At 36.3% G+C, this 23,811-nt stretch overlaps 1 protein-coding gene across 3 annotated transcripts in view; it reads left to right on the top strand.

Annotated features, from left to right (window-relative positions):
• GRM8 (glutamate metabotropic receptor 8) overlaps positions 1-23,811 on the top strand; it is a 315,395-nt gene that overhangs the window by 64,830 nt on the left and 226,754 nt on the right. For all 3 annotated transcript variants that reach the window (XM_063155393.1, XM_063155394.1, XM_063155395.1), the window contains one exon: positions 1,126-1,342. In XM_063155393.1, the coding sequence (XP_063011463.1) occupies positions 1,126-1,342 (217 nt within the window). The remainder of the gene's footprint in view (positions 1-1,125; positions 1,343-23,811) is intronic.

The raw sequence follows: 23,811 nt of genomic DNA, 5'->3' as shown, positions 1-23,811 counted from the left end.
TCAACAAAATTAACTTAGGTACTCCATTCAGATTGCTTTCTTGATGACTGTTTTATGTTTTGTGACATGACTTAAACACCTCTTATTAATATAGATCACAATGCTATGAAATATTTGGAGTATCTTTTATTTCGCGCTAATGACTATTTGTTTAATCAGTTTCACCATTTATAATAAGAAAGTAATTCTCCTTTTAAGTGAGCATAAATGTTAATTTAATTTTCTTGCAACAAAATTATTCTTCAAAATAAGTGAGTATTGCTTACAATGTCTTTTCTGGACACTGCTGAACCATCTGTATAAGACAAGAATTAACAGAAAACCACTCTTTTTTTTCCTAAGAGAATAGTAATGTATTTTAAAATGTGTTCCAGTTATTTAGGTTTCTTTCTACTAAGTATGTTGAGATGTTTTCTACAAAATTTACCATCCTTGTAAGCTTTCTCCTTCTGTATATGGATATCATATGTATCTGAATATATATGTATATATATTTCTGTGTATATATACAAGTATATATATATCATATACAATTTTTAGGTGTGTTTTTTTTATCAGATCAGATAGCTTTTGCTGTTTAATATATAGCCTTCATATTCTTAAGTCACACATAATGAACTATTAATACTGGAAAAGGAAAATCTGTGGTAGAGGAAGCATGAAAAACAGTTATAAAATGAGAACACAAATTTTCTTGTACATAAAGAAATGGAAATCATCCACATTTTACTTGTCAAATTTCAAGAATTGCAGTCATCATAACTGACCTTTTCATTTTCTGTAGTAATGCTATGAGTTCTTTGTTTTTGCTCCCCCCCTTATTTTTTTACTTCACTTGTTTCTATTGGGGCTAGAATAAAAAAAGAAGTTGTGTTTATATGTCAAGAGTCATGACATCTGGAGTACAGCTGAATGCATTATTTCTTGGTGAGAGCGTTACACAATAAAGCTTGACTGACATTACACAAAATCCGAGACGCTTTCTGATCAGCTGATTTAATTAAAGCAAGATGTTTGGTTCTGCACAATGCCTGTGTATAATCTATTACAAGCCTTTCAAAGGTACAAGGATGTAGTGTAAAACGTTATTAGATTGGCTTGCATGACTTGTCATTCTGTTTGCAGATACCTCAAATCAGCTATGCATCCACAGCTCCCGAGCTGAGCGATAACACCAGGTACGACTTCTTCTCCCGCGTGGTGCCGCCAGACTCGTACCAAGCCCAGGCCATGGTGGACATCGTGACAGCCCTGGGGTGGAACTACGTCTCCACACTGGCTTCCGAAGGCAACTACGGCGAGAGCGGCGTGGAGGCGTTCACGCAGATCTCCAGAGAGATTGGTGAGTGTGTGCTTGCCAGGTTTGGTATTTATAGCTGCTGGGTTCGGGTTGGGTGTCTGCAGCGTGATCAGAACACCCGTGGGTGGCTTACCTGGACTCAAGTGGGTGATTTTTCTTCTTGCATTTCTGCCAAGGTGGCAAGTCTGGCAGCAGTTTAAGAAGAGAGGCAAAAAATAAATAGCTCTTCAACCTTTTTGGGAAAGGAAAGCTCCTTGATGACTTAGGGACAAAAAGCAACCAGATGCTGTACTGCAGCCAGATTTGAGGAAATGTAATTTTTGATTCAGCTTAGGAAAATTATGGTCCAGTGAGAGCTTTTTCTGTGTTCCAGCACAGATAAACCCAGAGGTTTTAATTTTGATGAATTTTAAAAACAATAAACCCCCTCCATTCTGAAGTACAAGACATAACCTTGCCATTTTTCCTTTATAATAAAATGTGCTGTACAAATACAGGCGCTATGAGAAGTATATTTAAGTCCCTTTGATCCTTTCAAAATTTTTTTCACACTTTTGTAGGTTTTTTTGGCCTGAAAAAAATTAGTTTCTCAGGAACAGTAAGTTTTGGACACCAAGGAATAAGATGATGAGTAGCAGGTGGTTGGAAAGAGGGTGGAATTGGTCTTTCACCAAGTACAGGGTTAAATAACAAACAATTTTCCTGTCCTTCCTCAGAAAGCCTGGGTTAATCAACTAGATTTGGCTTATAGGGCATGTACATATGCCCTATAAAAATCAGCTTGGGTGAGAAAACATGATAATACCTCCCACTTTCACTATCTGCATGTGAATACAGAGAGCATCTCTATCTATAGGAAGACACACGTGTGTTTCAGGTCCTTATGCTTGAACCATAAAGGTAAGTGATAACTTGCAAGAATCTGCTTGTAGGATGGAACTACAGCCATTTTTGCCATTAGGGAACCAGTGTATGCAATATGCTTACTTGTTTGACGGATAAATGTTCTTTTTCCAGCTTCTGATCATTGCTGTCAGCTCCTGGGTGTGTTCATGGGAGAGCCAAAGCTGTCTACTGTATGTTGCTGTGTTCTGGGGTTAGCAAAGGCATGGATAATTCTTTCACAGTTCATACCCAAAAGAAATGGTTCATCTATAGCAAATGGATAGGCTTCTCCAGACACCCACTGAATACATTGGCTGAAAAACATTTTTTTCTTGAAACCATCTGCAACACAGCTAGTTCTAAGTTCTAAAAGTAAACAGATAAAATACAGGACTTTTTACTGTGTCCAATTTCCAGGAATATGAGAGAACTTCAGATGAATGCAAGCAAGAACTTCAATTTCCTTATAATCACAATTGCTTAAGTTTGGGTCAGCTGGATCTCCACTGATTCTGGAATAAAAAAAGACCATTGTTATTTGATAAATAATTAACATGAATAAGATAGATAAATATTAACAGGATTGTGAATCCAAAGCTGTTAAAATCACCAATAGGTGTATAAACATAAGATCTCTGTAACACCAAAAAGCATAATAAGTCATGATTAGTGGTTTAATTTTTATTTTAATTTCCCTTGTGATATATGTTTTCTATTAGAACGCTTGATTTTTGGCAACCTCTGTGCCCCCAGCAACTTACCAGCTGTTGTGGGTATCAGGGACTGCAATGGTTCTAAAGAAAGAAAGCAGAGGGAGGCAGGACAGACAAGCAATTTTTATTTCCTTGAAAAATGCTCAGGTAAACAATCAGGTAAATTGTATGTAACCACAGGGACATGATGGATAACCAATGCACAATTGTCAAGAACAAATAGTATGAAATCCATCTAATAATTTTCTTTGACAGGATAACAGCTTATAGCTGGAGAAAAAGCAATTGATGTGTCACATCTCTCAAATTTTGTAGTGTTATCTCAATTGTCACATATAATATTCTCCTGAACAAATTTGGCAATTGTGATCTAGGTGTAAATAGGCTGGATGCAGACCTATTTAGAAAAGTTTTCTCAGAGAGCCATTAGCAAGGATTTCTGTTTAAATGAAAGAATGTGTTGTGTGTTACTTGGCAGTTGTTTAAGCTGGATCAGGTACTAGCCAATATTTTCATGTTTAACCCAGATGGTCTTGGAATGAAGATTACTGTAAAATCTGAAGGTTACTTTAAGGTCAGAAGGACTAAGACTAGGACTAGGAGAGTATCTAGAGGAAAACCTTAGAGTCCAAATCTGAAAACACAACCTGGAAAAGGACAAATTTAAGACACCCACAAGGCAAGAAGGATCTATACAATGAGGAATTCAAACAGAATGGTCAGAAAATACTATTTTAAGAAATTATGCAGTGATGACAGTAAATTATAACCTATATTCCTGATTTTTAATGGAACATGCCATCTGTAAAATAATTTGAGTAATCCTCCAATTTGTCTGTCAGTTGTGGGAAGTCATTTTGACTCAGTACAGGTTTTGTCCCTCACTTCAGAAAAAGTGAAACTTCTCAAGCAAGCAAGAGCAAGGACAAATCTCAGAAACGTGGTTTGTGGGGAAAAGCTGAGCAGGGGGGCTTAGTTCAGCTGAGGAAGAGTTGACTAAGAAGAGGTGATGGAAAGTGTTTTCAAATAGGCTTTTGCAGGAAGGTGGGGGACCACTTGTTCATCCAAATACAGTCTATGTAAACAGCAATAGTGGAATTAATAATCTCTCGCATGATTCTGTCTAGGTTTGAAGAAAGCCCCTTGTAATGTTTAAGACATTAAGTACTATATCAGCTTACTTGGGGACATTTTGGAACCTCCATTGATAAGGATCCATGAAAATGCATTAGGCAAACCCCTGCCCAGTGATTGTGTAAGTGTACTTAGCTCTTGCTTGGGGCTGGGTGCTATGGATGATTTCTTACTGTCCCTTCCAGCCTGATCCTATTATCCACTGTCTTCAGACTTTCCATCTGAGCCATAGGGCTGGAAATGCTTTTAAAGTGGAAACTGAAGTGCATCTGACTATAGAGTCTGTGTAGGTTTGCAAAAATCATCACACAACAGGACTGCACACAACAGCAAAACTTGCAAGGTCTGTGTTAATGAACAGTGCATTAAGAGAACCTAATTGGGACAATGTGTCTCCTGTGCAGCTGGCATACAAATGTACAGGATAGCTCAGCTCCTTGCTGAGCACTTTATGTCCTGCTTAAGATAAGTAGCCAACAACTGGAAGTAAAATGAATGTGAAGATCAGCTAATGAAAAGCAAACAATTGGGAAAAGTGTGTAAAAAGTATTGATGTATTAATTTTTGAAAAAATTTTAGTGTATGAGAAGACATGTGAGGTAGCAGATTTGAAAATATAAATAGGAAAGTTTGTTCCTTTGGTTTGCTATTTGTATTGTTTTTAAAGGAGAGGTGATAAAGGGCCAGCTTTTACCTAATTTTAATAAACAGTATAATTTAATGTACTTATTTAGTATAATGTTGGCCGTTTGTTTCTAATTTTCAGTTTGATTGGCCCTCTGTTCTGTTTCTTGATCAGTAACAGAAGAAAAGGGAAGAAACAGGCTCCCAAATGAAATGTGGAATACTGAAAAGGTCAAAGTGGTGCCACCCTGACATGTCACCAAATATATTACATATCATAATCTGCTCTAATTTTAATGACAAAGATCCTGTCTGGGACAAGGCAGAACTGGAAATTAAATATTTAACATGACAACGATTGGAAGGAGATTATTCCAGCTCATTCTTCCATGCATTGTTTGAAGACAATGATTAAATTTATAGAATTTTCTACTCCCATTAAAAAGTTAATGATACCACTGTAATCATTTTGACATCATGATCAAATAATTTTGGTACATTGACCAAAGGAATGAATTCCTACTAAATGCTTAAGTGTTTAAACATTAAACTGAAGCTTGACTCGCTGATACAAACTAAAATGGGGAAAAAGAAGGAAGTGCATTTGACCAAGTCTTCATTAAACTGTCGTACTAAATGTTAATCTTCTATTTACTTTATGTTCATTATCTTTGACCAAATAAATGGTGGAAAGCTTCTGATCCAACTTTCCATTAATGGTTCATTTCACCTGTTATTAGAAAACAAACGAATTTGCCATTAGAGAGAAAATCATGGGATGCTTTTCCTTGTGGTTTTTCTTTTTTTGTTTTCTTTTTCCCAAAATACAAAAGCACTTGATTCAGACAACTCTCTTTGAGTTCAGAATACTTGCTCTGTGTGATGTTTGTACTGGAAAATGGAACAAATCTACAAATAATATATGAAATGCTACATGACAGATTTTATTCACCACTATTAGTCAACTGCTGATAGGCACTGGCAGTGAAGCACTTATGAAACTTTGAGAAGAGGAGGTAAAAATTATAAAGGCAGGTAGTGGAGCTGATCATTAAAAACATGTGTGAAACTTTAGCACTGCTTGTCCCTTTTTGCTTGCAAGTTTATTTTACATATCTGACATAGGTGTAAAGAAGAGAGCAAAGAGCATTTATTCAAAGAACATTTTTTAATCCTTGACTGGTTCAAAGAACAGCTTCATAGCAGCTCAGAAGAGAATGGTGCATTTAATATCAGGGTGTGACCTTGAATACTTGTTTTTAGGAACAAGGTTCTGTAGTTTTACCTACTCCTTTTATACTGGTACATTGCATTTAACAGCATTTTTCTGAGGAGGGACTGCAATTACTTTATGATCTTTCATAAATTTTATTGTTACAGTGACAATGAAAGCTGTATATTAATGATAATGGATGCTGGTGCTGACTGAGTGCTACAGTAGCTTTGTTTGTTTCAGACTTCAACACTGGTAGCTATATTTTGTTTACATAGGAAATGGTCTGTGACATTTCTTTGACATGGTTCTTAAATCATGTTTGTCTCTTGTCAGTTCTTTCCGGGCGTTTACAGTTGTGCATTGTGCCTCTGCTTTTATCCAAGTTATTGGATTGCTTCTTCACAGAAGAATTACAGACTAGTTAGGGTTAGAGATGATTTTGAGGATCTAGTCCAGCCCCCTTCCAAGGCAGGGTCACCTAGAGTAGGTTACAGAGGAATTTGTCCAGGTGGGTTTTGAATGTCTCCCAAGAAGCAGAATTACCTTTCACAATTTTTGGACTTCAAATTTTCAGTGGGGAAAGTGGAAGTGTATTGGGAAGTGGGGAGGGAGTTTTGAGCAGGAAAATAAAACTTAAGGGGTGTGGCATTTCCTTTCCACTTAAACTTTGATAATTTAAAATAAAATGGGTAGTTGTTAAGATTAGTTCATATTTCCTGCAGTAATCTCTGCATATGTTTGATGTAAAGCTAAAGCTTTTTGTATTTTGTTAAGCAAGATGAATGGACTTCTTCCACACCCCCAAGATACTGTTTAATGGAAGATTAAAAAAATCTTGCAACATGAAGATGAAAGAAATACAATACATGAAATGTAACCTTTTCCCCAGAGATATTTCTGCTTTAAAGTCTGTTTTCAGGCATAACAAATTAATTTTCACAACTAGTAATATTCTAACATACCCTCACTTAGGGTAAACAGTTTAATTCAATTTAAGTTTTATTTTCATATTTATGCAGATAAAACTCTATTGATAGCACTGTATTTCAAGCTGCAAGCTGTAATTAATAATAACACTATATAATTGGCTAGAGGAGCTTCAAAGTAACGTTGAAAAATTTCAAAATCAGATGGTAGGTGTATTAATATTGCAAAAGCTTGAAAATTACTCCAGCGGTTTTTAATATTTATACCAATTAGTACCTGATAAAGGATAGTATAATTTCTAGGGATTTAAAATGAAGGACTATTTTAATTTCTCTCAGTGGTGCTTATCAATTTGATATTCTTTAGCTATAATTATTTCTTTTCTCTATAGTTTTAGGGAGATAGAGCAGTGAGCATACTTTCTGTTTATGCTCTCTGACCCTCCACTAATTGTAGGCAGAAGGACTTTAATACTCTTGAGGTGTTTCTTCTTAAGTCAATTAGTTAAGGCACTTTTAAAATGTACTATAGGAAGCTTAATAGCTGTGGTACTACAGAAGTCTCTATAGTAGGGCTTTTGTCTTCCTTTTGCTTCATGTGAACACCAGATGTTTGCGTTGGTTGTGAACACAAATTCAAAGAGTAGTAAAGATGTCCAGGAAAGTCTATTTCATCTGTGCTTTTAGTGCTAGGACTCCTTTCTAGCCATTTCAAACTTCTTAACTTAGTAATGATATCTAAGTTGATTTTTAAAAACGTGTAAATACAAAAAAATTATAAATGTGATGAGGATAATTTCAAGCAAACAGTCTTATTAGGTTAAAAATTAGATTCAACAAAAATATTTTGGTTGAAATATATTGTGTGAGGGCCTGTGCAGGGACTGAACCTCCACAACCTTGGTGTTATCAGCATTGTGCTCTCACCAGCTGAGCCAGTCTCAGGGTCTAGAATCAGATGCATTCATGTTAAGGAGGTACATGTGATAAAGTAAAGTTGTTGAGGCACTTGAGTTTTCCGAGAAAATTTTTTTTGTCTCTCAGTATGTCTTTTTGTCTTGAGATGGTTTCTATTCATTTTAAATATTTAACCTTTCTTTAGAAGGCTTTTCTTTCTACCTGGAGAACTGTAAGTTTTAAAAATTGTGTGAGCAATACCTCATGATGGATATTAGCAATATACTCTTGGTATCAGCTCTTTTGTGATCTGTGGCTGCAGTTAAAACAGTGAAGCCCTGGAACTGTCAGACTGCGCCAGACACTGCAAGTCAATATCTTGTCTCCAGTGGTGGCCTCAATACATGGAACAGAAAGACACCAAAATCTTACTTAGTCACTGGCAGAAATACTTATCCAAGGAGTGTTCTGTAACCATTGGCATTTAGTGGTTGATACTTAGATTTCCTGAAGCATGAAAATTAATATCCATTATAATTTCTTTCTGTTACCATTTTAACCTCACTTGGTTAAAATATTCTCATTTGGATGCTACAGATGGTATGCAGGAGAATCCAGTTAACCTCCTTCATAGTGTGCCTCCTTACTTAACTCTGGGTTATAAGATACGAAGTAATTTCAGTTTAATGGTTTCAGTTGTCACTTCCTGGATCCTTTATTTCATTTATATCTCTGGTAAGCTGTGTAGCCATGACTGAACACTCCAAGCAAAGCTTTACTGTTGATTTATGTAGTGTCATTGTAATCTCATTTTTATTCTCAGCCCCGATCTTTATGCATCCTGACAAATTGTAAGCTTTTTCTATGGGCTGCTGGGTATCAAGCAAATTATTTCCAAAAGCAATCTGTTCTGACACTCAAAGTTTATTAACAAATGGCAACAGCTGATTTAGAACCCAATGATGTGTGTGAACAATTCCAGGTATTTCTGCCAGCCTGCTCGCCACTGTATTTGTCAATAGTCAATATTTTTCTATGACATGTTTGTTTATCTATTTTTGTGAGTACTTTATCTCTTCTCTCTGCACTTGCTTATTTCAAATTTTTTTTACCATTTAAAAAATTTCCAATCTTTCAATTCAATGCACTCCCTCTCCTTTTGAAGATGTTTGTGTTAAACAAATCAAGCCCTTGTAGGCATTTCTAGAGCATATGTTTATTAACCTTTTCCAGTGCTGAGTTTTGACTGTTTCTTTCTATTCCTTCTACTCACTGTTTTTGATCCTCGGGAGTTCCTTCCCTCTCCCCATGCCCCAATTTTTAACTGTTCATCCAAAAGTCTTCTGAAAACTGTATTATGTATATTAATATTCTTTATGCAAAGCTGGTATTTCAATTTTAATAGTAACTACTGTTGCATGCTATCTAAGTACTAAGAGCAGAATGCAGAGAGGTTTGAATTTACCTTATAAATGTATCTTGTGCAACTGTATGCCCCTCCTGAATGTCTTTATTCTTCAAGGTGTTTTAAACTGTGTAGGACCATATCTGCTGCTGTGCCAGGGGTACTGGTGGCTTGAGGGTGAAGGTTTGTAACTTGGCTAAGTTGAATTTTTGTTATTGTCCAGCTGCACGTGAATTCACTGACTCACTCGTGTAGTCTATGGTCTTTCAAATGTTAGATTAGCCCTAAAAGAAAATTGGAATTTCTTTCTTCAGAATTATTGACAACTGATAGTTTATGAATTGAGAGAGGGGGAAAATGCATTTTGATTTCTGTACAAACTTCTGTATTACCGCTGAAGCATATTTTGTTCAAATTACAGTGTAATTTTATTTTTGATAGCTATAAAATGAAACAGAAAATGAATATTTAATCTGATTGGATGCAATTATGCCTTCTGATATTAAAAAGAAAAATGAACAAATGTAACTGAGACTTCATTTTCAAGATTTTTCAACAATTTTGTCTGAATGGTAATATCTATCAGAAAAAAGTAATCATAAACATTAATGTTACCCAATAATTATCTTTCCTTCCTTCCATAGGCTAAATGTTGTGAATAAATGGTGTATGTGCACGATATATAGTCTACTTTTCTGAGCAGTCATATGGATATCTGGGAAACTGGTAAAGCAGACAGTGCTGGTTTTTTTATCCTCTGAAGAGAAAGCAAAGTGAGAAAAGAGCTATTCATCATTCTGTGTTTATGTAACAGATGTGTGACTTCATGCCCATTGTTATTTATGGTACTGTGATAGATCTGCCTCAGTGGTATGGAGATGATAGTAGGTAATGCCCACTATCTTTCTTCCTTTATATTATGGTAAATTTTATTGTGTTCTGGGAAATCAGTGGGATTTTCACTTCTTATTTTACTTCTTTATGACTTTCCCTACTTGTTCTACTGTTTGGATTGTCACTGGCTGCTGTTTTTAATGTGCCATGCTAATACAAGATTCTTGAGCTTTGCTCTGCTGAATGATGTAGAAGGGTTGACTGAGTTGAATGTTACAATGCTGACAGTATTCTTGCAAGATGAAATGCAAAGAATGTCTGATTGAAATGTCAAAGAGATATTCTTGTCTTTATTTTTCTTATTTTCTTTCTGTTGTTGGAAGCCAGGAGCCCACATTGTGCCCTGAGTCACAGTAAACACATGTTTGCTATTAAACATGCAGTGGGGTAGCTTAGCAGTAACAGCTCTCTCTCGGGTGTTCAGACTGGGGTAACCCTTCAGATAGAAGTCATTCCCTCAATTCTATTACCTAATAAACTTTCCACAGAGTTCCAGAGAATTCTGTTCGAAAAAATTCAAAAATATTTCAAGAATTGCTCTTATTTGTTTCAGAAAAAACAAGCATATGTGTATGCCTCACTAATATTTAGAAAAACTCTTGCATTGATTTTTTTTCTGTTATAAATGAATGATTTTTATGCAAATTGCAAGCTGGGATACCACCACTTTAAACTGGGATGACAGAAACATGCATATTGTGACAACTCACAACTTATGAAAAAGATAATTTTTTTTTCTCTTGCAAGAAAACAAAGTGTTTCTTAGGTCCTCTCAAGGACAGAGTTTTGTATGATGAAAACAGAGTTGTTTGTTTCTCTACTTTCTTAAAGACATAATGATTAGAGACTTTTCATCACTTTCTAGAAGAAACTGAAAGAGAACTAATTGTTTAAAATGCTGACATTCTAACAAAAATGCCAGTCTGTCTTTAATATTCTTCATAAAAAGCAGGGTATTTTGACTAAGCAATTAATCAAGAGAATGAGTTTCAAAACAATGCCCTTGAGTAGCACAGGTGTCATGCAGATAAATCCCTGTGTTGCTGTGTCTGTACGCAACCCAAAATTTTCCTGCCACATCCTTCTGGAGCATACTCCAGAGCAGCATACAGGAATGCACATTGCCCTTCACATGCCTTCATAAGTCATCTTCTCCTTGGGATGCTTCCTGAAGTGCTGTGCCTGGGCTGTCATAGAGAGAGGAACAAAATTTCAACCCCCTTCTAAACACAAGAACAAAGGGGTTGTGGAATTCAAAACTGACTCCATTGAAATGCATGCATCTGTGTAATTTGTAGATATTAGGGGAGGGATGGAGGGCTAGGAAAACCAAATATTTCTCAACACCTTGATGATTCCTGTAAACATTTATGCTGGAAGTGTTCAACTGCCATTAAGGAATCCATGAGACTTGTATGGTGAAATTAATCCCAAGGATGTTAATGCTCTCTCAGGTAAGATCAACCACACCTGTTTACAGGAGTACCAAGTTAAGATCTCTTTTCTTTTAAAAATGGGAACAAAAAATCTGAACTAAACTTGTAGGGAAGTTCTTAATTTTTTGTAGGGGTTCCTATTTTCCTTTTAACCTATTTTCCTTGATTTTGAGGGTGAGTGGATGGATGTCTGTTTATCTTCTGCATGGCCCCCTTCCTTTAATACAGCATGCAAATCCTGGAACATCTCAGACTCCAGAAGGATGAGAGAGAATGGTGTTTTGTAGTGCCAGGATAGAGCAACCTTCATTTTATAAAAGTTGAAGCTGAAGTTTGGTATGAGTACCATGAAAACCTGCTTTCACGGTAGAATGGGAGCCTATATAGCTCATCAGAGCCTGCCCAGGTCTTTGGTGACTTTGCAGAGTTCTCATGGATAAGGGGAATAAAGCACAAACTGAGGCCCTTTCTGCTGCTCTGCTCAGATGGGAGGCAGATGAAGGCAGTCGGTCTGCATGCACTCTGCCATGTGCATTGTCATACATTCCTATTGGGTTTGGCATATATTGGCATGTTGGATTTGCTGTGAGATGCATTACAACATTTGCTAGGGCCAGTAAATTGAGTTATGTGATTGTAAATATTTTACCTAATATGGTAATACACTTAACAAAGTGCAGATAATTATGCTGCTCAATTTATGAGAATTGTCAAACCTCATAATTAATTCCACATTATGGTATTTTATGGATTAAATCCTTTCAAAGCTTATTCAGGAGGTAGGAATATTATTCATTTTTGATTAAAATATTTTGGGTAATTAATGTTTTTGGGTTTTTTTTTTTCACAGAATCATTAGCTTTGTAAACTATAATGCCCCTTTCACAGAAGTGAAATGATAGAGCCAACATGAAGAAATTCTTTCTGTTGCTAAAATGTATGCAAAATGTGTTTTTTTTTTTTTTTCTTTTTTCCCCTCTGGTTAAGTGCAAAAAAATTGGTTTAATAATTAAAAAGTAACATAGAGAATGTTATTCATGGCACAGGTTTTTACAGGCTTAGTTATAAACTTTTTATTCTAATTAATGTGCATTTCATTGTTAAATCCCTTAATTGCTTTGATATTTTAATTAATCAGATGTACATGAGTTGGCAGTGATGACTGTACAGAGGCTTTTAAAGACTGGAACTTTGAGGATGCTTTTTCTTCTTTGGACCTTTGTAGAATCTAAACTCTAGGTGGGGAGTGGAGGATTTCATGTGATGGCAAATGTTCAGTTGAGAAGCAGAAGGAATTTTCAAAGAGAGAGCAATGGTAATGGCCAGTTTTTTACAATAATGTCCATGAAATTGTAAGTTTGATTAGCTAAGGTCAGTTTAACTGGGGTTGTCTATCTTTCTTTGCCTTCTCTGATAAACAATTTCAAAGAAGACAGGTTTTTGGAAGAGGACATTGGATGTGTTCAGGAATTGTGTTAGTGATGGAAGAGCATCAGTTCCCATATGCACACTTGCTACAGGCACTGAAAGCTTGTGACAAGCCCTTCTGGGCTACCTACACCTGAGGTATCTCTCAGGAGGAATGGTGAAAGGCATTCAAGGACTTCTGTGCTGGCTGGAGAATCACTTTCTGTTTCCTTCTAAATAACTCTTTCTGCTCATTTGTTATTTCTGTTGTTATGCAGTCACAGAATACCTTGTGTGTGAAAAGATTATGTACAGGCTTAAAGGGTTGAATACATAGTGTTCAAATGCTTTTTTTCCCCTAGTCCAATTACATAGTTTAGACTGAAGAAAACAGTGCAAATGAAAAGTGAAAGAAAGAACCTAAACAAAGTGAAGAAGTGCTTGGTGGATATCTTCTGTTATCTGTTATAACCTTTGAGTTTATTAGGTGCAGTCTAATAAAGTGCTTAACAAAATACAGTTATGTTTTGTTAGGAAGTGATATTCTAGGCAGTGTAATATATTTCTAAACAGGGAAGTAAGCCCCTGAATTCTGTCCAGTTTGGTTTAACTTATGCACAGGAAGGGAAGGAAAACAGAGCAAGATTCAAGAGTGGACCGGAGCAGTTTATAAAAAGAACTGTTCATTTCTCATTTGCTTGAGACAGAGTGGAATCAGACTCAGAAACCCAGATGATCCTTTTGCTAAGTCTTGGTCTTAGGATTTGCTCAGGGACAGAACAGTTGTGCAGGATCAAAGCTTGAAAGTTGAGTTTGGGTTCCCTCTGCCCCCTCAAGTCATCCTTTCTTGCTCAAGCAATTTATCAGTTCTTTAGGAAGGTATTTTTGTTGATGACTTGGTAATTTTATTCCATTTTAAAAAGATTTATTCAAATTAAACATGAGTTTTGAGTAAATGTTTCTTTTGACGGTGCACAAAATTCCTATACACTAGATCACTCTGTCTTACTCAACAGAAATGAAAAACATCCACAAATATTTTTTTCACTCCAATTTTGAGATATGATTTTGCTATCCAATTAAAAATATGTAGCTTTTAGCTTGGAGAATATGTTTTATACTAAATCACAGTTTCACTTAGAAAAGGTTGCTCTTAAAGCAGTTGTAGCTTATGGATTATAGGGCATATCAGATGTGACTGCTTTTTTTGAATTATGGTTTATTAATTAAAAAACCCTATAAACCAATAAAAAGATGAATGCAACACCAAATGTTCACCTGTGCAACTGAGCTCGAATCTCAGTTATTTGTGCAAAAGCACCTTTGCTATCTCTGAAGGAGAGGAATCCCAGTGTTAGGAGATCTTCATGATTCACCATTTAGCAGACTGTGCCATGTGCAGTTGACAGCATGGTGAGAAAGTTTACACAGTGCTGTTGCTTTTGCTTACTCAACATTATTAATTCTTTGCTTCTACAATCAGTGAATTTCCCACCATTCTAATTCATTCCTTTTCATACATGTGAATAAATAGATTTTAGACAATTAAGCAATTGAATATAGGCTGACACCACTAAAATATAACATAATGAGACACCAAGATTAGCCTCAGCCCTTCTCCAATTAATTTGCTCCATCAACATTTTATTCTTACTGAAATCATTGTTTACTGATTGCCGGATAAAATATGAAGCAATCATTCTATCACAGAGGCAGTGTGAGGGCATGAGGGCAAGAACCTGTAATTTTTGTGTTAAAGTAATCCTAATACTACTGAATCTGTAGGAATAAGCTAATGGATAAAACAATGCTAAAATGGTGTGTATTTGTCTTATCTTTTGCATTTAATACAAGTTCATTATAAAACTTAACATTAGGTTTAATCTCTTGATTATTGATTGATGTTATGCATCATGAGGAACAAAATTATTGAAGCAAAAGAAATTTTGAAGGGCAGAAACAAGCCTGGTATTTATCCATTTCAGACTTATGAAAAGAAAGGAAATAAAACTATCTAATACATTAAAATAGTTGTCAGGAAATAGTTACTTTTGATTTAGTTTTAGTGCAACATCCTATGCTGTGTTTTCCAGTAACTGAGTGGTTCCTGCTTTTTCAGGTTTTGTTTATTGATTGTGTTGAGTTGCAGAACTTAGGGTATGTATGTATAAATATTTGTGGTGGCAGTGGGGAGAAGAATGAATGGTCCTTGTATGAAAGTAGAGACAGATCAAAATCCCAAATCTGATGGCAGAGTACTAGGTGAAATGAAAGCATTACAAATGCTATATGCTATCACAGGATCTTTGTGGGGGGAAAAAGCTTTAACTTCTCATAACTTGCTCATGAAAGCCTTTCAGGTTAAGAGGGGGGGGAGAGAAAGCCTTTCAGGTTAAGAGAGGGGGGGAGAGGGAAAACAAGAGATGCAGTTACTTGATGATAAATAAGAATTAATGATGAACAATAGGTAGTTAATTCTGTAGTATGACATGAGGTCAGAGCCCCAGATGGCCTTCCAGCTGTCATTTTTCCCAACTTAACTCTTAGATATCCAATTAATTCCTTTGAAAGTTCCTGCTTGAGGGTTCTGGTGGCAAGCATGCCATGTCCTCAACGCTTCAAAAATCTTCAGAGAAGTCTGAAACAATGGCTGTGATCAGGAGTTTGATTTGATGCTGTGATCATCTGTAGGGCTACTCTAGCACCAGTGGGTGCTGATTTTTGGAGATGTGTGAATGACCTTGCCAGGCTGACTGCAGCCAGAGCCTACCTGTCCAGGAGGGTGCCTTTGCCTCTAGGGTTGCACACATGCACACTCACAGAAGGTGCAAAACTTAAAAATTCTTTAGGGAAATTAGTTCAAGTGATGCCTTTTAATTTGGAATCTCCAAGAGTGAGAGTAGCAAGTGTGCAGGTTTAGACCCACAACCTCAGATATACAAACAGAAAATATCTGTAAATTCAGAACCTTATTTGGCAGAAAATAGAATACAAGAATATGAGCCTATGAACTCATTTTCTCATGGCTTGCCTTAAAAATAGTTTCTGTTTAAAAGAATTTCCACTGTGAACAAAGTATCACATCTCTATTCTGTCCTTTGCTAATTCAGCAGCTCAGTTTCATCAAACAGGAGTTTTCCAGGATTGCCTGTGGCAAGGGAGTTACCCAAAATGTGGAAGATCATCCAATTACAATTTAAAAAAAACCTACAACAAAAAAAATTAACAAAAGAGAGAAGTCTCTGAGAGCATCAGGAAAAGAGAATGAAAAAGTGTGGCAAGGGTTGTGTGAGAATAAGAGCTTCTCTTATATCTGTGATTAAAACAAGGGGATTTACATCTGTAGTTTATTTTTGCAGTTAAAGTCATGTGGATGCTGTTCCATTTAAGGGATGTGGTAGCAAATACCTGATGTTTTTCTTGTAAAAGTGGTCAGTGAAATTTAATTATGATTACAGTAATTACCTAGAATTCACAAAACGTAAGAGCCTTAATGCACCTGAATGTGGTCTAATAAAAGGTTCAGAAATCTCAGGTCTCTGTCTGTGGCTAAAGCCTTTTCCAGAAATAAACCTCTAAGGTTTTATATATGTAGATATATGTAGAAACTGATTCACCAACATTTCCTAGACCATGAAGTGTAGTTGGAACATTTAATAGCTATTTGATCAATCCATATTCCCTGAATTTATTTGTTTTTTGTAGGAGACTGAGCATATAAAAGGCTTTGGGATTTTCTAAGCTGCAAACATCTCTGGGTGTAAAATTAAAGAACAAAGAGTTTCAATGAGCAGAGGCGTAATGTAGTCTTGTTAACTATGGCTTAACACGTTATGGTTGAATTGGGTGAGAACTTTAATCAAAGTTTTATCTGTTGTTGGAGCATTTGATGTGTCTTTCCTGTGTTGGTGCTATGATGTCTACCAAAAACTGAGATTAGCCTTTCCCCAGGGGAGACCACCTAACTGAATCTTGAATCTAATCAGCCTTGTGCTTTCACAAAAGATGAATGTACTTAATAAGCTTTTGGACCTCTACCTCTCTATCAAAGTTTGGCAAAACTCTTAAAACATCTGGTAGACCTCTTGCAATATGCCAGAAAAAGGGTACATTGCTCCACACAGGATACCATGACCTAATTGTATAGGTTTTGTTACTTTGGGAAACAAAGAAGAAAGTATCTGAAATGTACAAAGCATGCTGATAATGTGGTCAGAACTCTGTTTGGGGTTTTAAATGAATGGCCTCTTATTTACCTCTGAAATTAGGATTCTTGCAGTAAATACTGGGTATTTTTTCCTCTTAGTAATTATTGAAAATAAAAAGAGGAATAAAGTTTGTCTCCGAAATTATCTCCCTCCTTGCTCTCCCCCTCCTGCCCAAGAGAAAAATAAAGGCATCAAGTAAAGGCTTTTATTTTTGATGATTGATACATTGTTTACAAGACACCATCAGTGCCTACAACTTAAATGCATGGCAATATTTACCTTCATATAGTATTGGTAAAATTCAGTACTCAATGTGGCAAACTGCAAAGATCATAGTAACTGTAAGTACTGTGTGTGGTAAATGTCAAGATTTTAATTGCACCTGAGCCACAGGCTTCTTATTGCTTTTTTGGAGGAAGCATGTAATGAGCATCTCCCCAGGACGATACGTGATGAAGGGATTCATCAACATGCTTTACCTGCTGCTGCTCTAAGAGTAGAGTGGTTAGTGTGTAGCTTTAGGCTGTAAAAAACAGACCCTGAGAAAATGAAAAAGGAGAAATGTGTTTCTGTGATAGTGTCTCTCCTACATAGACAGCAATTTAATATCACCACAGTTAAATAAATTGTCAGTGCCATAATGTGGTTTTTCGCCTAGGTGCTGCCTAAACTTTGCAGGATATAAATAAAGAGGCCATTGCAAAGACAGCAGACGGAAACAAATAGTGAAGGAATTTAACTCTCTGCACTATTTTCAGCTGGAGTAAGAGCTGTATTTTTCTTCAGCTGTGAACAGAGGTTAGCTCTTAACATGCAAATCTTAGTCCCTTACAGTTACAAAATTTGTAAGCATTTTTCACAAATATGTAGATAGCCCAAGACCTGCCTAACCGGCTGATTTGGACCAGGGCAGGTGAAAGGTCTCAGTGATGTGCTAAGCACAAGCTTCTGCATCAGTTCATCCACTGTAGTTATGAATGCCCAAGATGAATTCATTGTGGGGATGTGCTTGAGGTGGAATTGCAGCAGGTTCAATGTAATCTGTGTCCTCTGGCATCACAGGTTAGAAAAGAAAACACTCTTTTATCTGAGTCACTTTTACAGCACCCTTCTCTGACTTTTCCTTAATTCTCCAGCACTAGGAAGTGTAATGGTTTTCTTCTGGATGGATATTGTCTTATGCAAATATATATTGACAAGCTAAAGTGCTTAACCCTCTTCTCCTTCACATTTGCCCAGGATGTGCTGTCCAGTGTTCCTGTGGCACCAGTTCATACAGGTAGCTTCAGCTCCTCCACAGCAAGATTCTGAGTGTTGAGCTGTGGATAACCAGTGGGTTATGTTGTATTGCTCCTTGCTGTGACACAACATAGGGAGAAAGAACTGTGTCTTCTCCCTCAAGGGTGTTTCTCTCCCTGCATTTATCTCCCATTATGTGAATAGAGAGCTGCAGGTTAGCTCTGGATGTAAAAAAAACCCAGATCTGAACCTCTGCAGAAGAAAGGTGCCCTAGGAAGGAAATTTGCTACTATCCTGTTGAAAGAATTTTCCATGTAAGCTCTCAAGCCCTGACAGTGGGCTTTAGGTATTAATTCCAGAAGCAAGATTGCTCTGTAAGCGTTTCGTATTCTCTTGCATTGTGTGAATTGCTGTAATGCTTGACTGCTATTTCTTCAGCTTCCTGGTTTTTTGAAAGTGTTTGGAGACAGGCCTTAAACTTTTGGTTGTTATTGAATGAGGACCCGAAGTGATGTTCAGGGAATCTGTTGCCAGACAGTTTGCTGTCACTGGGAATAGGCTTGAGGACCAATCCAATTCCATCTAATATCATGTTCCTGTGCTCTCGAGCGTAGTGTCCTCTGAATGACAGAGATATAGCAAAGCTGTTCTTTTCTAGGCAGGCAGAGATTTTCCAGCTTTGTTAGGATTTCTCAAGAGAATTAGTCTGTTATAGGTGACTAAAGAAATACTTATGTTGGTCATGTTTTCAAGTTAGCGTTTTACGAGATTTTTCATAACATTTAAGTGATAGTATTACTCCTTTTCCAGAGCTCTTAATTGCATTATACATCATCTGCTGCATAGAAAAAAATATGCTGAAATCTGGAAATGGATGAAGTGAATGCTTGAATTAGTCCCATAGCAAAATCTTTTGTTCTAGAAAGAAAATAACATCTTTAATTCTTTACACCCTAGGAGAAGAGGAAGAGCTGGTTTGGATTTACATCCATTATAATTCTGCCCTAGTGACTTCAGCACATTGTGTTGTGTTAAGCACTCATGTTCAATTATGGAAATGATGCTTTAGAAGAAGCTCTTTTTAATAAAATGCATAGATGTTTTCAAAGAAACAGGCTGATGATCACTGTAAGGTGACAGATGGAGGGAGAATAAACAATTCAGAAGTAACTTTATGGTATTCTGTGGGTTACAATTGGAATCTGGGTCATAGACAGACTGTCTAGTATACATATTTGAATAGGCTTTGCAAGTACTTCTTGCTGTTGACTGCATTAGGATCACAAGACATGACAGCAATGAAGGAATTGGCTAGACAATTTGGATGTGTCTGTCTCAGTTTTTGTAGACCAGCAAGTATATCCTGATTTTCAGAAGCTAGTAGGAAATGGAGCTGCAGTATAAAAGTAGGTGCTATTTAGTTTAATTAAGAAGAGTTTTTGATGCCCAGCTGTCTGGGTGATTTTTTCAGGCTAATTATTCTTGTGGTGTAAAGAACAAGAGACCAAATACACTCTTGGCTGCTCCAAACTAGATACAAGCACCTCTAATAGTCGCTCTCTAGAAAGCAATGTGAAATCAAAAAAGCCTTCTGAGCCCTATTGAAATGAGAGGAGAAATTTCATATCTAAAAGCCTTTCTCAGCTTGTCATGATGGGATCCAAGCATGGCATTGAGTTAAAAGGCACATCCTTTAACTGCCTCTTAAAGGCAGCATGGCAAATGTTAACAATGATATCCCCTGACTGACAACTGCAGAAGAGCAGGCGTGTGACATTCATTTTCCTTCCTGCAGAGGCACATAATATTATGTGCAGAATCACCTATTGCTGTCTTTGGGATCGTGACCTCTTGATGACAGCAAGAATGACCTAACTCAACACTGGAGTTTAGGATATCTGACATAATGAAATGGGCCATACTGGAAACATTTTCCCTCAAAGCTTGTTGAAAATAATCTGCTCCATCTGCCTGTTGAAACTCTGATGCTCTGATATTTTCAGTAAGAGCAACTCATCTTCAATCTGTCTATCAAGAAATATTCATGAAAAATAATTGGATATGCCAAACATAAGTCTAAGAACTGCACGCTAATTGTGTCAGTATTCAAGCATAAGAAGAGATAAATTTCAGTGAATAAATGATTCATCATTAATTACTGCCATTTCATGGGCACTCAGAGTATGATAGGGATGCACAAACCTTTGCCCAAAAATCAACTGATAAAAAAGAATATGTTCCTGATGATTGCATGAATATTAGGTGTAGGTTTCATCAGCAATGCAGCAATAACGTTTGTTTTTGTGAGTTTGTTATTAGCCTTTTTTCAATCTAAATCTCACAGTTATTCTCTGAAGTCAATGGTCTTTTTTGCCTCACCCAACTTAATTTGGTTTCTTCTAATTTGCCCACCTGTTCTTTCAAATTTCCTCCTGAGACATTTCTGAAATACTGTGAGGAGTTCATGCCTTCAGAAGCAAGGCAATGTAGCTGAATTTACTATCTTTTTTGTGGATGTGAGAGGAGAAATGAGTTTTGCAGAATTATGGGATACTAGTGTTGTGTGTTCAACATTAGAAAACAATTCCTACACTTATCTTTTTAAAATAATGTCATTGGAACATTATCTGTGTATTTTTAGAGATTAATTTATTCACCATTATCTAATTAATTGAAAGATTCATGCCCTTAGTGAAGCTTCTGCTCTTGAAATCTCTACATTCATGGAAAGTGGTCTCAAGACCCTTCCCTGATAGCAGGTACAAGGTTAAAGAACAGAAATGTTCCAAATTCCAATATTTCACTGTCTTTAATAGTGCTGTCATTTGAAGGAAAATGAACAATTACATGCACTTCAAATGTGTGCCACTCTGCAGCATTAAATTTTGTTGTTAGTGATTACAACAGACAGTGCATGCAGTGATGCCATGTGTAGCAGCTGTCACACAATATCATTGGGAACAAATTTTCCTCTGACTGTAGAACATGAACTACAGCTAAAGAAAATGTGGAGCTGAGTATCTGGAAAAATACAAACTGGGATGTATTTGGACAGTCCTTTCTGGCAGTCAGAGGAATTGTGCACCTGTTGGTATCTTTTAATTCAAACTGGAATTGCTTTCTGGATATACTACATACAGATGATTTACAGCTTTATAATCTGTTATGGCAGTCCCTGAAACAATTCAGTGAAGAACTGGTTGGGTTATGGACTACGATGAAAAAGTTACATTTTCTACATTTTAAATCCTAGTATTTCAGTTTAATTATGCAATTAAGATATAAAGAACAAATGGAGACAATGTATTAAATCTGTGTTGAGACAGCTAAACTGAACCATAATAAAGACTATGGAAGAAGATGTCATGGTTAAAGAACTACAAGTCTTCATGAGAGTGAATTTTAAGAGACATTAAAGACTGTTGGACTGTGTAAAACTGAGGTCATATCTGCTGCTGCAGAAATCAGCCAAGGTGCCCATCTGTCAGGCCCACTGGGATGGTCACAGAGCACAGCAATAACCCAAAGGCTTATCTGAGCTGCAGCTCAGTTTGTTGGTCACTGAGCCAAACTCCTCCCTACTACATTTGAAGAATATCTTTCTAACAGAGGAATCAGTATGTAGAGCATATTCATATTTTCTCTTCTTTTCAGTAACTAGGAGATCCCATTCATCCATTGCTTGCATAAATCAGAAACGTTATAAGGATAATAAGTAACATTGTACATTTTTCCTCTGAATTCAGAAAATCTTAGATCTTTTGTTGGTTATTGGCCTGTATCAGGGTAGTAAATATGGACCTTACCACAAAGCCTTCCTTTTTTTTTTTTTCCCTTCTCTTCTGGATTACAGAACCCCTGGCTGGTGTGATGATATTTAGACTCGGAGGGAATCCATCTGGACCTTTTGAGTAGGACTGTGAGAAGGCACTTGACCATCCTGCCTTTCCATCTCTATCTCTTGGCATATAAAACAAAATGAAGGTTCCAGCCCTTTGGTCTATTGAGAATATTTATGTTCTCACTCTTTCCTCAGAGGAAAAGCAGCACCTCCTCTGTGTGTAGGAAATAGTGGTGGTTTTGATATTTGTGGTTGTGTAAGGCTTTTAGGAACTGCAGCTAATCACAGATAAATTGTGTCTGTTGTGGTTACTTCATGTTTTTCCAGGTGGCAAAGCAAATACCAGGGTTGCAAACTGTACTTTAAATTTTGATAATACTGAACAGATAATCTTTTTTTAAAGTGAGAAAAGTCTGTAAATGAAAACAAAGCACCCTTACTGAAAATGAGAATTTAGAAGTAGTAAAATTTAAATACTGGAGACAGCCCTAATATTTGCAAGAAAAGACCTTAAATTCTCTGAAGAACAGACCATACTCCATGTGTTTTTACACGCTGTCATCTGTTGACAGGGTAACTGTTCTTTTGCAGATAGTCTCTCCAAAACTAAATTGCTGGAAGATGCAGGTTAAAATGTCTGCAGGTGAAGAGATGAAGTGTGTACTGAGGACTTCACTAAATACAAAATCTTTCACAGTGACCTTTGTGAAAGCCTAAAATTACTTCTGTCATTTGTTAAATTCATTAGTCCTTTTTTTATTTGCTTGATTTCTTAAAATATATTTGAGAAAACAAGCCCTGTGATATTTGCTCGTTTTATATTTCTGTTTTATTTTTTATTATTGCTAAGATTATTTTAAACAAGAGGACTATTAAAGCAGGCAGATGAACAATGAACAAATGCTACAAAGATTCTGTCTGACAGGAAAACATAGCCTGAAACCTAAGGGATTTGTTATTTCAATTTTACTTGTAGTATGTTACAGGATGCTAAAGATATGAATTTCTGAAGAACATGAAAAGTTAGTTGTAAAAGGTTTCAACAAGCAAAAAGTTGAGGGTGTCTAAGCACAAGGTTACTTGTCTAGTTCAAGTGGAAGTTTTGCATTTGGAGTGCATTCTGTTACTGCTGGCTGTAGATCTTTACCGTGACACACGAAAATTAAACACAGACAGTGCTTTTGAGTTCCTTGAAGCAAAACCAACTGATAAACTGTTCTAAGAATATCTTCTCTACACAAATAGACCATTAAATATTTTCTGAAATATCGTGATTTATTATATGTTTAATGATCATATGCAGGGCTGTCTTCCTTCTGAAAAGTCTTTTTTAAGTGGTAGAAATTGGCCTGAGAGAGATCTAATTTTTACATTTCCAGAATGCAGATACTTCCAGGAGTGGAATGTGCCATGATTCAATAATTACAACACCTAAAGCAACAGTTAAAGAGGAAAAGATAATGTACTCTTGGGATGGGAAAAAAATTCTGAAGCAATGAGAGAGGTGCTATAGTAAAATTTGGCCAAAATACTTGTTAAATAGGTAGCCTAATAGCATATATTTAAGCATATATCAGAAGTATAAAATAAAAGCTACCTGTTGAAAGAGGATAGAAAGTGTTATTTCTGAAGTTGAGAGAGAGTTGTAATAAAAACAAAAGAATAAGAGGAAGATATTGTTTTTAA

The sequence above is a fragment of the Melospiza melodia genome, chromosome 4, assembly GCF_035770615.1.
Source record: "Melospiza melodia melodia isolate bMelMel2 chromosome 4, bMelMel2.pri, whole genome shotgun sequence".
NCBI classification, from domain to species: Eukaryota; Metazoa; Chordata; class Aves; order Passeriformes; family Passerellidae; genus Melospiza; species Melospiza melodia.
This window is presented reverse-complemented; position numbering and strand designations above follow the sequence as displayed.